This window comes from Anguilla anguilla, chromosome 2, assembly GCF_013347855.1.
Source record: "Anguilla anguilla isolate fAngAng1 chromosome 2, fAngAng1.pri, whole genome shotgun sequence".
NCBI lineage: Eukaryota > Metazoa > Chordata > Actinopteri > Anguilliformes > Anguillidae > Anguilla > Anguilla anguilla.
The window spans coordinates 8225145-8239637 of NC_049202.1; the positions used below are offsets into that span (position 1 = coordinate 8225145).

At 51.3% G+C, this 14493-nt stretch overlaps 1 protein-coding gene across 2 annotated transcripts in view; it reads right to left on the bottom strand.

Annotated features, from left to right (window-relative positions):
- Window positions 1-14493, bottom strand: part of LOC118221944 (serum response factor-like) — a 39722-nt gene that overhangs the window by 13999 nt on the left and 11230 nt on the right. For both annotated transcript variants that reach the window (XM_035407398.1, XM_035407399.1), the window contains exons 2-3: window positions 13293-13559; window positions 513-759 (exon numbers count right to left, since the gene is read on the bottom strand). In XM_035407398.1, coding sequence (XP_035263289.1) covers window positions 513-759; window positions 13293-13559 — 514 coding nt within the window. The remainder of the gene's footprint in view (window positions 1-512; window positions 760-13292; window positions 13560-14493) is intronic.

A 14493-nucleotide genomic window follows, 5' to 3' on the forward strand; every position in this document is an offset into this window, starting at 1 on the left:
GCGGAGCCACCAGAACCACCAAACCCGATGGAGAACACGAGGGGAAGACGTATTCGGAAATGTCATGTTGTAGTTCCTGTCCAATTGTCACACGTCTGGAGAAAGAGCGAAAGTTAAAGAAACAGAGACAGAAATGGAGAGAGACAGAGAGCAAGATAAACAGAGGAAACAGAAATGGAGAAACAGAAGTGAAAACCAGAGAGAAAGAAACAGACAAGAGTGAGAAAACAGGAACAGGGAAGCAGAGAAAGACAGGGAAATGGGGGAAGAGAAGCGAGAGAGAGAGAGAGAGTGACAGAGAGATAGAGAGAGACAATGACAGAGAGAGAGAGTGACAGAGAGATAGAGAGAGACAATGACAGAGAGAGAGAGTGACACAGAGATAGAGACAATGACAGAGAGAGAGAGAGAGACAGAGAGAGAAAGACAGTGAAAGAGAGAGAGTGAGAGCGAGTGCCCAGTGTTAAGTTAGCGACGGCGCGGGCTGGTCTCCGTGGCGCCCGGTCACCCACCTGACATGAAGGTGAAGCCGCCGGGCAGCTGCATGACGTTGGCGGAGCCCGTGGTCTTGAGCACGGTGCCGTTGGTGCTGGCCACGCTGCTGGTGCTGGCGCACGCCGACACGGGCCAGCAGGTGGTGATGGGAAACGACGGGCTGCTGTTCACCTGCAGCCCGGACGTGGTGGCGGCCGTGTGCTGGGGCCCGCCGCCGCCCCCGCCCGGGAGGCTGGTCACCGTGAACGTGGGTTTGAGCATGTCCTGAGAGGGGGGGGGGAGGGGGGGAGAGAGAGAGGGGGAGGGAATGAGAGAGAGAGGGAGGGGGAGGGGGGGAGAGAGAGAGGGAGGGGGGCAGAGGGGGAGAGGGGGAGAGAGAGGGAGAGGGAGAAGGAGAGAGAGGGAGGGAAGGGGGGGAGAGAGTTGGAGGGGAGTGAGGGAGGGGGGAGGGAGAGAGGGTGAGGAAGGAGGGGGAGAGAGGGGGAAAGAGGGAGGGAGAGAGAGAGTTGGAGGGAGACGAAGGGAGCGAGCGAGAGGGAGAGAGGTAGGGGGGAGAGAGGGAGGGACATAGAAATAGAGAGAGAGGGAGGGAGGGAGTGGGAGAGGGAGAGAAAGAACAGAGAGAAATTGTCAATCATGCAACTGAACAGTGACAGCACTTCAGCTCCACAGATTGACTCCCATTATATTTGGCACCGGCAGCATTCTGCTGGAGATAAAAACCTCCTCCTTTGTGTCAAAAAAGCAGCTCTGAATCCACATTAGAGTTTGAGAGACAGAGACGAAGGCATCGGAGAGCAGGAGTTCTGTAAAAGGTTTGGTTCTGATAAAGCCTGGAAGCCCGACCCAAGAGCTGCACTCAAACTCTGAGAAATTACAAATTTACGAATTTGTACTTACGCACAGAATTTCAGCTAAAATTAGGACAGGGGACAACTGATCCTCACAATTACCCCTCGCTCAATTTGCTAATTTACCCATCAGCACAAAAACACAGGCTCACTGGCAGATCAGACTACAAACACAGACATCAGCTGATGGGTTTAGGAAAAACTCAAAGGTCGGATTATGCAAATGAGCGTGCTGATTATCTCATTAAAAGCACAGGCTCGTGTGTACTCCCTCCGCAGCCCTGCCTACAGTAAGGGATAAATATGACGGGTCTGGTGTACTCGGGGGGGGGGGGGGGGTTAACACAGGCTGTTCCTGGGCTGAGTTACTGTGCGTGCGTGTGTGTGTGTGTGTGTGTGTGTGCGCGCGTGTGTTCAAAATACGTATTTTAAATGCTTTATTTACAACTTTATTTTAACAGGGACACCGCACATTAACATTACTGGTGCAGGTGTGCGTGTGTGTACAGTATGTGTGTTTGTGTGTGTGTGCGGAAAATGCGTACTTGAAATACTTTTATTTACAAGTTTATTTTAACAGGGACAGAGCACATTAACATTACTGGTGTGTGTGTTCGTGAAGTACATATTTGAAATACTTTATTTACAAGTTTATTTTGAGAGGGAAAGAGCACTTAATCAACATCACTGTAAACGGAATTGCTTCAGTATATATCCAGCTGTATAAATGGATGCAATGTAAAATGCTATGTAAAAAAGTTGTGTAAGTCGCTCTGGATAAGAGCGTCTGCTAAATGCCTGTAATGTAATGTAATGTAAATGTGCCAGTCCAGCCAACAGGCTAGTTTTCAACTGCAGACCCAGGGAAAGATGGAAAAAGCCTCTAAAAACAGGTTAAGACATGTCCCCAGGTCATCATGTGTTTACCTTCAACTCTTTAAATGCTGGCCTGGAGCAGGATGTGAAAACATTTCGCGTCACTAATAGACATGGAATTCAGAAATTCAGCATGTTGTTGGAAATACGTTTCTTTTAAAACTGTCTCTACTTGGCCGGAATTATTTGATCTAGGTCTGGTGTGTACGTGAGCGTGTGTGTGTGTGTGTGTGTGTGTGTGTCAATGGAATCTCTGCCTCTGTGACAGAAGAACAGGTGCCCCTCAAGGTGAGAAGGCATTCTATTTCCAGCACCACAACAGCTGTGGAGGAATGGAGTTTTGCGTGTGTGTGTGCGTCTGTGAGTGTGTGTCTGTGTGTGAGAGAAAGAGAGAGAGAGAGAGAGAGAGAAAGAGAGAGAATGTATGCATGTGCGCACAAAGGCCACACTACTAAAATTAGTCTATGGTTTCCACAGGAAAACTTTGACGAGGCTTGAGCTGCTCCCAGAGGGAAAACACGAAAAGGGGGGGGGGGGGGGGGGGGGGGGGGGGGGGCAGCCCTAATGTCCGTGCACCAGACCGAGGGGGTTTTGGTGGACAAAAATCTAAATATTTACCCAAACCGAGCACTAGCATCAGCGGCGGCCGGATCCAAAAAAGTTCCATGGAAACCACTACGGTTGCTTAGCAGGGAAGAATTATGTATCCTAGCAGCTGGGTGGCTAACGCTGGAGACGGGGGGGGGGGGGCTGATTTACAGACCTGTTGGGCGGATCTGCGCGCATCTGAAGGCGCGTCACGGGCAGAAGCGCCTCTCCCGGCCCTGGCGACGGCACGCAGGAAGCGCCGCGCGGCGTCGCCTGGCGAGGGCGTCGGACAGGAGGGCATAAATCGCCGCGGGCAACAACAAAACCCCCCCCCCCCCCCCCCCAAAACGGGAACACGAGGGGAGGGGGAGAGGGTCTGAACAAAGTCTCCAGACAGGCAGGGCCGGAGAGCTCGGCCCAACATGGCGGCGTATCCCCGGGTAACGGCGCGGAGAGCGGACTCCCACGCTGAGTGGGCCCGGGCCAATTAGCCCAGCGCTCCGAGCACAGCTACGCACAGGCCTGTCCTCCGAGACCAGCGTCACACACACACATACACACACACCTCCTACCCCCACACACCACACACACACACACACACACACCTCCTACCCCCACACACCACACACACACACACACACACACACACACACACACACCGCTCTCTCTCACACACACACACCCACACGCACAGGCACACACCATTATCAATGAAGGTGCAATGAAGCGCTCGTGAATCAAGCTGCACTCCCATATCAGACCACAGTAATTGAAACTCAAAATTAAGATTTGGGGCACACTTCCTGTATTGTTAAGGTTTCCGTGGCAACCACACTCAGAGCTAGGGTCCCATGTAAAAGGGTTTCCATAGTGAATGAGGTCACTGCAATGAGGTCACTGTGAAGCAGTGGAGCCATGCCTCCAAGCCCCTCCCCCAAACAATGACATCACAGCATCAGGTAACAGGCACTGGAGTGTTACAGCAGGGTCATAAGGGCACAGTAATTAAAAAGACAGCTACAAGCAGGGTGGGAGAGGGCCTGACATATGCTTGTGTCAGTGTGTGTATGTGCGAGCGAGTGTGTGTGTGTGTGTGTGCGCATGTGGGTGCATGTGTGTGCATGTGGGTGCATGTGAGTAAGTGTGTGTGTACGTGTGTGTGTGTGTGTGCATGCTGCATTATGAGGACCGTGTCCTACCACACACCCACTCTGATAGCCCAGAGCCTGCCCTCTCTCAGCAGCGCCCCCTGGGGACAGACGACTGCCCACTCACTGCATTAGGGAGGGAAACGCACACGCTGCAACCGTGCGACCTCAAAACCGCTCATTCTCCCAGTGAACTTTTAAAACAGCACATATCCCATCAGCGCTGTATAAAACCTGGTATAAAAAAAAACTGCTTCCATTCTCCATTTACCAATGATAACCATCATTTCATCATTTGGGCTTCTGAAAGGGTTGCTGAATTATGAAACTGACAGTACATAGGGCCAGAAGAAAACTACCAAAGGGTGTTTTTAAAAAATAAAAAAAAATGGAAATACAAGGTTACGCATAGCACGGACAATTCATACAAATACAATGTCGACATTTAAGAAGATGACATGATATAATGTAATTCAACGCATGGAAGAGCAGCGGTCGTGATGAATTATGGTCCGCACGTCCGGGTCAGGCTATGGACGTAGCCGGCGGCGGCTAACCACGAGGCTGCCGGCGCGGGGAGGGTTAATAAAGCGCCCCGCCGAGGAGCCGGCCGGTTTGGGCCGGATCGGGGAACACACACGGCGCTCCGCTGATAAGACCCCGCCCCCCCAAACCCCCCCAACCCCCCCGCTCCTTTTCTCTGTTCTCCAAAACCCGACAGGAAGTGGGAGATCGCTCGCGGGGTGCCCGCGCTCCCGATTCCCCCGGCGGTCGGGGGGGGGGAAGTCGCATCTGCGCGGCGGGACCGCGGACCACGGGGGGAAACCGCCATCCCGGGACTGTAAAATCACCCGCCGTAAACGGTCTGGGCCCGGCTCAGCCCGAGCACAGGACCCCCCCTCCACCTCCCACAGGACGACACAAAGTCCAGCGCAGAGCGCCGCGCACCCGCCCGCCTCACCATAGGCAAACAGTGCACTTCTCTGGGCAGCAGTGTAGCATAGCGGGTAAGGAACTGGGCTTGTAACCTAAAGGTCACAGGTTTGATTCCCAACTAGGACACTGCCGTTGTACCCTTTGAGCAAGGTACCTAACCTGCACTGCTTCAGTGTATATCCAGCTGTATAAATGGGCGCAATGTAAATGCCATGTAAAGAGTTGTGTAAGTCGCTCTGGATGAGAGCGTCTGCTAAATGCCCATAATGTAATGTAATGGCTGAGGAAACTGTGCAAGTGACTGCAGAGGTTGCAGGTTTGATTCCCAGGTGGGGCACTGTTCCCTTGTGCCCTTTGTCAAACGTACCTCATCTGAATCATTACAGCAGGTGTCTGGCTGATGTTTAAAAACGTGTTACATAAGCCTCACCCGAAAAGAGCGTCTGCTAAATGCCTGGCTCAAATGACCGGTAAAATTTGAAAAGAAATCGAAACCCATGTTCAGAGCAAAGTCACTAGCACAGGAGAATTAACTGTTCAGTTCACAGAGAAGAATCATTTATTTACAACATGCATTTTAGTGATGGTACCTAAAGTGCACGTCAGGTCCGCTACCAGAATGAGGCCTGGGCCAGAAACACGTTCAGGTGAAGGAACGGGTTCCGGGGATTTGGGGATGAACCCTGGGGGGGGGGGGGGGCTGTTTAGGGCCGGGTGGTGTCGCCATAGATACAGCCCTGACCTTGTCATGGGCCTCGCAGTCCAAGGTCCTTCCCTCAACTCAAACAGGAGCAGACTGATCACATGCACCTAGCCTGGCAGGACGGTGGCCCAGAGGGGACAAAATTAACCCAGTTTCATTTGCATTATGGTACTCCACCGTTTTTTGCACTATTTGTATTTCAACTACATTGTAATAATAATAATTATTATTACTATTATTATTATTATTATTATTTAGTTTCTCGATAAATCCAACCGCCAGTTTTTAGTTCCCAGGTCCTGACCCTGCCTGTGTTTCGGTGGGGGGTGGCAGAGCGCCCGTTGGGGACGGGACAGGGGGAACGGTGACTCTGGGACAGCGTGTGTTTCTCTCAGGCTCGTCCAGAGGGGGCAGGCCTCCCCAGCAGCTGCGTTTCGGGAGCCAGACGCTCCCCGCTCATCGGTAAAAAAAGACATCGCCCCTTTAACCCCCCCCTCCACCTCCCCCCCCTCACCCCACGCCCCAAACGCTTCGCAAACACAGCCCGCCGCGGCCGCAAAACAAACAAGGGTGACGCCAACGCCGCAAACGAAGCGGTCAGTCGAACCGCTCTGTCCCGTTTTTACCCGCTTTCCGCCGGGCTGTGACATCACACGACCTCCAGCCAACCAGCACGCACCTGGCTATGCTCACATTCACCAATGTAGGATTATTAAACACAAGCTAATAACAACAATTACCAAAAATAATGCTCTTAATAATAAAACAACAATTACATTTTCTGTATTTTATATTTCATTTTACATACAATTTGTTCATGCTGTTGAACTTTTGTCTCCTATTCCAAATTGCGAAATCTGTTTGCTAACATTGTTTTGATTTACACATAACGTACAAATATAAAGGTATTATTATTACCGGTAAGCATAGTACTAGTACCACCCTCTATTATAATAAAATGACGATAAAACTGGATAATTCTCATGATTAAAAATGATAAAACTTTATTGAAACGGACAGAGTGTCCGTGTGTCTAGCGGCAAGGTGAGGTGGCAGCAGGCGGGCGGTCGTCGAGGCGGTCGTCGGGGGCGGAGCGGAGACAGGCGTGTGAACAGCTGAGGGTGCAGACAGCTGAGGGGAAACCCGAGCAGGACGGGGCAGGAGGGGGGGTGGGCAGATTAACTCCCCCCCCTCTGCACCAGCTGTGGCATGACCGTCAGTATGGGGGGGGGACTGGGGGTTGGGGGAGGGGGCACAGCGACGCCACACGCCCCCCCCCCCCCCCCCCGCTACCCGGCATTCTGATACCCCACACTGCCATTACAGTGAATCTACCCCCTTCTTCCCAGAATGCTCTGAGCAACCATAGATTCTGCAAATGCACCCAGATACCCAGCTCCCGCGTTCCTTCCCTCTGCTCCGCCTCTTATGTGCAGGACGTTCCGGTTGGTTACAGGGGTTTTCCCTTTCTGTATTATTACCACACAGAACTTTCACACAGCACTGCACTTGGTCACGGTTCATCAAACCGGAATGTTTCAGCTTCAGTGGCAGAGAGACAGAACTTTCCATGTTAAGACCACAGAGTTGAGCATCTAGTCACTAGTGAGAATCTGTGGCTGCAGTCATAAGACAGCTTATCCTCTGGCGAAAACGTGTGGAGGCCAACTGTTATTAAGACTGTCAGGCTTGGTTCTTCTTCCTGTGGGTTTCCAACCAATCAACAGATCTGTTTTATATTTCTAGAGGGCACTTCACACCAATTGTGTCCCAGGTTGTAAAATGCGAAGGCTTTGAATGGACCTGTCGGGACCTACAGATAGCCACCGGCAGTATGCGCATGCCCGATGGGCAGCTGTTTGTATGCACTTCCTGTCCGACCCTTCCCATCATGCAACAGGCTCACTGTCCTTGAAAGGAATTTGTTCTGCATTTTCAAGGAAATCATAAGACATCTGTTCAAGAAACACGCAAAAATACTCCCTCTCTGTCAAACTCAAAACTCAGACTCAAGAATTCTGTGCTGGCATGGAGCTATCAATTACATTAAATTCAGATGAAACATCATTTCCTTAAACCACAGCTTATATAGTTAGCCCATCTCTCTCTCTTTCTTACACCCCGCCACTAACATCAGCGTGTAGCAGTCCTGCATCAGACATCTGCATCCTGTCACCCCTGACCTCTGACCCCCTATCATCCCGCCCCCCCCCCCCAGAGCCTCTCCTATCTGACCCCCCCAGGGCCCCTCCTATCTGACCCCCCCAGTGTTAGTGTTTATTATGACCTAAAGGAGGAGATATGGTATCGCATTAACAGACAGCTCCTCAGACAGCCCCTGACCTACTGCATGTTCAAATTCAAATGTCTAAATTCAGCTCCAAATTCAAATCCAAATACACTTTGTGTGTAAAAGTTTATATGTATTATATCAGAATTTAAAAATTGTTTGTAATTTAATTTCCTTTTGTTTTTACTGGCAGAGAAAATACCAGTTCTCTTCACTACAGAAGTAAACCACCAGTCCAACAACACAGATCCCAACACAGATTCCACACTGACCTCACACAGGTCCCACACTGACCTCACACTGGTCCCACACACTGGTCCCACACAGGACACAGCAGTGGCTCTAACTGCCCCTCCCCCTGCTCTACTGTCCCAGGTAGAGGTTTCCATTGTGCCCCCCCTCCCCCCAAATCCCTAATCTCCCATTTGGCGGCCCCTGTCTCCAGTCCTGACACCCTGCCTGCCATATGGAATTCACAGCCGCGTTTGGGACGGCTAAATAAGGCAGGGCAGCCCAATTCGGGAGCCCTGTCCCTGTCACTCCAGAGGACCTCTCCCACACAGCCCCTTCTACGTACCCCTCTCCCCCCCCCCCACCCAAATCTTTTTCCACTCTTTCATGCTCTTTATCCCTCCACTTCCCTCTCTCTCCTCTGTGTCTACCTCCATCTCTTTTTTATTCCACTCTCGTTCTCACTCGTAAAAAGCACTTCTACGCCCCGGTGGTGAAATAAAAGTTTGACAAAAAAATATAAATCTTTCACTCTGTCTCCCTCCATCTCTTTTCTCCTCCTCACTCTTTCCACAGAAGGAAAAGAGCATTTTTATCCATATTGCTCCTTATATTTTATTTTACAGGGTATATAAAGCTATATATTGTGTCCTATTCGACACTGCAGCTATTTTCCACCCGATAAAGGCTAGCCAAGTAGCGGTGTGAGCCAGACGCCGGTTTGTCACAGGCCGGGACCTAGCCTCTCCTACAGGCCCCGACCCAAAAGCAAGATGGGAAATATGCAACTGGACGGTGGGAAACTGAGTTTTACTTGTCTGTCTAATGAGGTGGGTGTCCTTGGTGCGGACACACACACAGGCACAAGCACACAAATATACACGCGCACACACACATCGCCATAAATAATGTTTTTTTTTAATACAGTGTTGACTTTTTAGCCTGCCGTGCTCTTTCTGCAGAAATACAGACCCTTATAATTGGGTCTAGCGTGAAACGCTTTCTCGACTGGACAGCCTCGTTATGACGAGACGAGGCCGGGTTTTTCTCTCTTAACCCAACACCATCTGTAACTGTGTTCTGCGTGTGCCTCACTCTCCAGCTATTTAAAAGCACTGCCGCGATAAGGGCGAATATCTCAGTGCATTTACCTTCCATTATCTCAATGACACTCACTTGTCACCCCCAGGCTCCTCCCCCTCCCCCTCCCCTTCCCTTCCCGGAGGATTTAAAGCTACGGTACGCATTTTCCGGAAAGCAGAAAGAGGACCTCAGGCAAAGCCACTAATAAAATAACGCGGCTCATACGCGGCTTCCCTCGAGCGGTCGCCAGACCAGCCAAAGTTTTATAAAGCAGGATGAGAGCGCACGGCCTCCACGCTCGGGTTTTTAAGCGCAGGGAGAGAGAGTCACGTCACTGAAACAGACTAGAGAAGCGCTGAAGCCAAATCAACACTAACGCCTCTGAACACGGCCAAGACTTTCAGCCGTGAACGCAGCGAATAAACGCGACGGAGGAGGTCTGCGCGAGTCCAGAGGTTCAGACTCAAGGGCTTTTCCCTGGGCCGGGCTAGGGTCAGAAACATTCCCAAAATTCTTCTGAGAAAAAAAACCCCCAATTACAATGACAAGAAACATTTGTATTTCTTCCAAAATAAATAAATAAACAAATAAATAAGACAAAATGAATCACTGTGGGATGTTAAATCAAGAGCAGAATTCTGGAGACAAAGGGAGACGGCGACACGCGTTTTATCTCACGGACGGCGTGCGTGTCCCTCCCCACACGCGGAGAGGCCACTTCAAACGGCACACATGACCCCCGGGACACCAGCAAGCCCCTCCCCCCTCCCCCCCCCGCCACCTCCAAAATACAGCACTAAAACTCCATCAGGAGTCCATGCAGCACATGACAACGGCTACGTGAGCGTCGGCATGGAAACATATTATCCAGCTATTACAACCCGTCACAATACAGGGGCTAAGAGGCAAGATTATACTCACTTTCAGATACTGCAATTAAAAACATGTATTTACATTACATTACAGGCATTTTAGCAGATGCTCTGATCCAGAGCCCCCTCTTCCAGCTGATCTGTCAAAGAGCCCCTGTGTCTGTGTTAGAGCCCACAACCACACCCTGGGGCTGGCACACACAGAACCACCCAAAAACACCAAAGGGGGAAGAGAGGCTTCCAACACCCAGCCCTGAAAGACGCAAGAGCCTGAGGGCAGTAAAACAATGTTACTGCCCCGCATGGGGGCAAATACAGGCCCATTTCAGCTACTGCCACACGCCCCACTCAGGATAGTGCATGGGATAAACACATCTCCTAAAAGCCTAATATTAATGTAGCCCATGTGTGCATCCTGGCTGAACCTGAACCAGAACCAGAACCTGTGCTCCATTAGGACCGCTTGGAGCTTTTTGTAACGTCTACTTCATTACTCCCCCTTCTGCTATGCCCACTGTGTGACATTCTGTTATTTCTTTTCTTAAAAAAAAGAAAGAATAATGACAGAGGACTGAAATACTCCCACTCCTTACGTAAGGAGTGAGCTCCAGTGAGTAGCTCCAGGAGTCAGTGCCGGGAGAAAAGATTCAGACCACCGAGAGTGGTTTTCAAATGGCAAAGGGTTCCATTTACCCTCTCTGATACCCACCAACCAACCCCACTCTTAACCAACCCCACCCCCTCAAACCAACACCCCATTAAAACCAAACCCCACCCTTTGACCAACCAGCACTACCCTCGAACAAGCCCCAGCCTAGGAGCCATGGCACCTGGCCAAAACTTACACCCCACCTTCCCCGATTTACCCCCCCCCCAACAAACTTACACACACACACACGGTCGCAAACTTTCCTCCGCCCGCCCCCGACCCCATTTGCCGAGCTCAAGCACTCTCCCACCCTCCCCTTCCGTAACTTACACACTCTCCTCCCCTCTCCCAACCCCCCCCCCCCACATTACTAAATAAGAAAAAAAAAAAGTCAGCGGCTTCCAAAGCGGGAGACAGCTGCAGCTTATAAGGAATGTGCGCGAGCGCTGCCAAGAGAGCAGGCAGGGAAACCAGACTATATATGGGCACGGTGGCACAATCAAACTTTCATCAATGAGAGGGGGCACGCCGGAGCACGACCACGGGGGGGTGGGGGTGGGGGGTGGGGCGCGACAGCGTGCGGGGGCACGCAGCCGATCGGGGGCGGTGTGTCGAAAAACGAGCGCCCGCAAACCCGTTTCGCCAAGTGGAGTTAAAGGTGAGAGAGACGGCGCCCGCTCTTCCGCGACGCCGTGTTTCTCTCGGGCAAGCCGATTGGGCGGAAGGCGCTAATGCCGCCGTGTTCGGGCGACGAGGCGGGGTAACCTCTGCGTGGGCTCGAGCCGAACCCCCGTGTGAGGGCGGAGCTGGGCCTGGATGGGCGGGGCCAGAGGGGGGGCGATCGCAAGAAACAAAGCCCAAAGGGACTGGATTCCAAAATATTTCCCACAAGAACACACACGCCCACACTCACCCACCAATGAGAAGACAGGCATATCGACACGCAACAAGCAGCCAGCAGCCCACTTACCTACAATGGAAAATGATGTGTCTGTCATGCACACACACACACACACTCACGCACGCAAACACACACTCTCACCCGCGCGCACACAAAACATCACTATCATACAAAGAGAATATCCAAGCAGGTCCATCCAAAATGGCACCAGATGCTCCTACCAAATTATGACAACAGCAAAACGGCAAATGGCAAACGGCACAGGCGACGTTCAACCTCAACACAAAACACACGGTTAAAACAAAAACACAGACAGCAGCCCCAGATTCAGCTCAAAACTTCCTCACCCCTTTCATTCCCTTTGATCAGCCCAGGGTAACACTTCCACTGAGCAAATTAAGAAGCAAAAAACCCTGCTCATTATACACGACTGTAATTAGCATATTAGCACCAGTTTATTTTACAGCCTCGTCCAAGAGAGCATCGCAAGCGCATGAACACGAATACTGAGTGAGAAAAGGGGGGATGACATTCAGCCGGCTGATTCCACACATTCAGCCCTGCAGCCTGAAGAGGTATGGTGGCAGGAGGAGCTGTGTTATACATGTTCTGGGGCGCAGGACCTGATCTGGGTCAAACAGGCACCTGAAATAATTTAACCCCTTTTGAGGTAGGTTAGAAAAAAAAAAACCCTGCAGATTTTCAGACACTTTTTTAAAAGACTCCAGCGGAAACGCAAAAAGCCGCCCCCTTTAATAGCGCCTTTCGTTCTTTCCCCTCGGGAAACCAGGTGGGCGGGGCTTCGGCACAGAGCCGTCAATCAATCAGTTGCCCGGGTAGCAACATTAGCAAGGTTGAGAATTCTCGGCAAGATCTGCCACAGGAATAAGCTCACCGAGTGTTTCAAATGCGTTTTCAACCCAGGTCTGTCCAGAACGCTGCACAGCCGGCATTGTGCCGTGGTGACATCATGTGTGCCGCTATATTTACTGCGCACATCTGACAGGAGTCACAAGGCGCTGTCACTCACGATAAGGAATGCTGCAAATTGACATTTCATTATGAAAATCCCCTTAATTATGAGGAGGGGGGGAGAGTCAGTGTGTCCTCAAATCTCCAGCAGGTACCATCTCGCTTTGTGGCCAGCTAGGGTTACATCTGGACAAAGCTGCCGCAGTGCAATAGCCCAAAATCTCAACAACGCCATTATTAAGGTGACGTTTCTTCACACTGGAAGGTGAGAGGATTTTTCTTTTCAGAATTCTTTTATCCACACTCCAACAACCACTCATTGCTTTGAGCACTCTCCAAAATTGTGTTGTAACTAATACATTTTGGTGCCAAAATAATTTTCAACCCACCACCCCCCCTTAAAAATAAAACACACATTTCCAATTTTGGCACAGCTTGGCTATACTGCCATGACTCTGCATTGTGAGTGTGACAAAATTGCGGCCATATGCTCACACTTTCTACCTAAAGCTATACGAACGTAACAGGAAACGATAGTAACAGGAAGCCATGTAGGCCAGGAAGGCACCACAAGGTGACAGTAACAAGAATTTATGTAAGCCAGGACAGCAGGGCAAGGTAACAGTGACAGGAAGTGACGTCAGCAGAGGAAGGCGCGACGAGGTTCGAGGGCAACAGGAAAGCGAGGCGCGCTCACCTTGGCCTCCCCGCAGCTGTCGGACTCGGACACCTGGTAGGTGAGGTCGGTCTCCTCGAAGCCGGTGGCGCTCATGCGCTGGTCGGTGGAGGGGTCGGAGCGCGGCGGCGAGTCGGGCGAGTTCAGGCAGGTCTGGATCAGGGCCTTGCCCGTCTCGCTGGTGATCATGGGCTGCAGCTTGCGCGTGGCGAAGGTGTACACGTGCCCCGTCTCGCTGGCCACCAGCAGCAGCACCTGCGTGCCCGTCAGCGTGGAGAGCTCGTAGGCCTGCGGGGGGGGGGCGGGGGGGGACGGGGGCGGGGGGGGTTAGAGAGGGCTCGCCAAATAATCACAAATATACAGTAATATATACAGTCCAGCACAGGGACAAAGGGTTACCAGTCCCCTAATGTGGGCTATTCACTGTATGCTTTCTACCACCCCCCCCCCCCCCAAAAAAACAAGAAAAAAAAAAACACCACGGCAAAGTTAATAACACTAGTGTTGGGCTAATACAGTCAATAAAGCCTGTATGGCATAGAGCAGGGATCTCAAACTCAAATCATGGAGGGCTGCTGTGTCTGTGGGTGTTTGACATGTTCCTGCATTGAAGTGCTTCATTTGAGTCACCGATCGGCTAAAAAGTCAGCACGCCTTGCTTCCACGGCCTAAACTGGCTACTGACTGAAAGGAAATCAGAAAAACCAGCAACTTCTGAGCTCTCTAACCCCTAACCCTAACCCTAACCCGAACACTAACCCGAACCCTAACCCTAACCCTAACCCGAACACTAACCATTAGACTCCACTGTAGCCAATGCATTACCATGGCTTTAGCCCAGAGATGGCCTAAACAGACTTCTTTCACTCACCGCTGAACCAGTTCCCGGATTGGACGGCAGTAAGAGCACACGGCTGCACAGGGAACAGTTTATAAGGCGCGCTCATGAAGCTTCTGGTTTTATGGGAGTCATTTGCTAAGCAAAAGATGGTTCTGCGTGAGCGCTGCTTCGCGAAATGCCCCTGAGAGCACGAGCAGTAGGGAAGACGGAGGAGGACAGTGTCAGCGGAGGAGAGACGGACAGGCGCAGAGGTAAACCAGCCAGCCGGAGCATCGTTAGCACCCCTCGCTCAAACGAGCATTTCATATACCTTAACTCTTTGCACGCTGGTGAACTTCAGAAACCCTCCTGCAGATCCCTGAGAGTTTTCAACAGAACAGG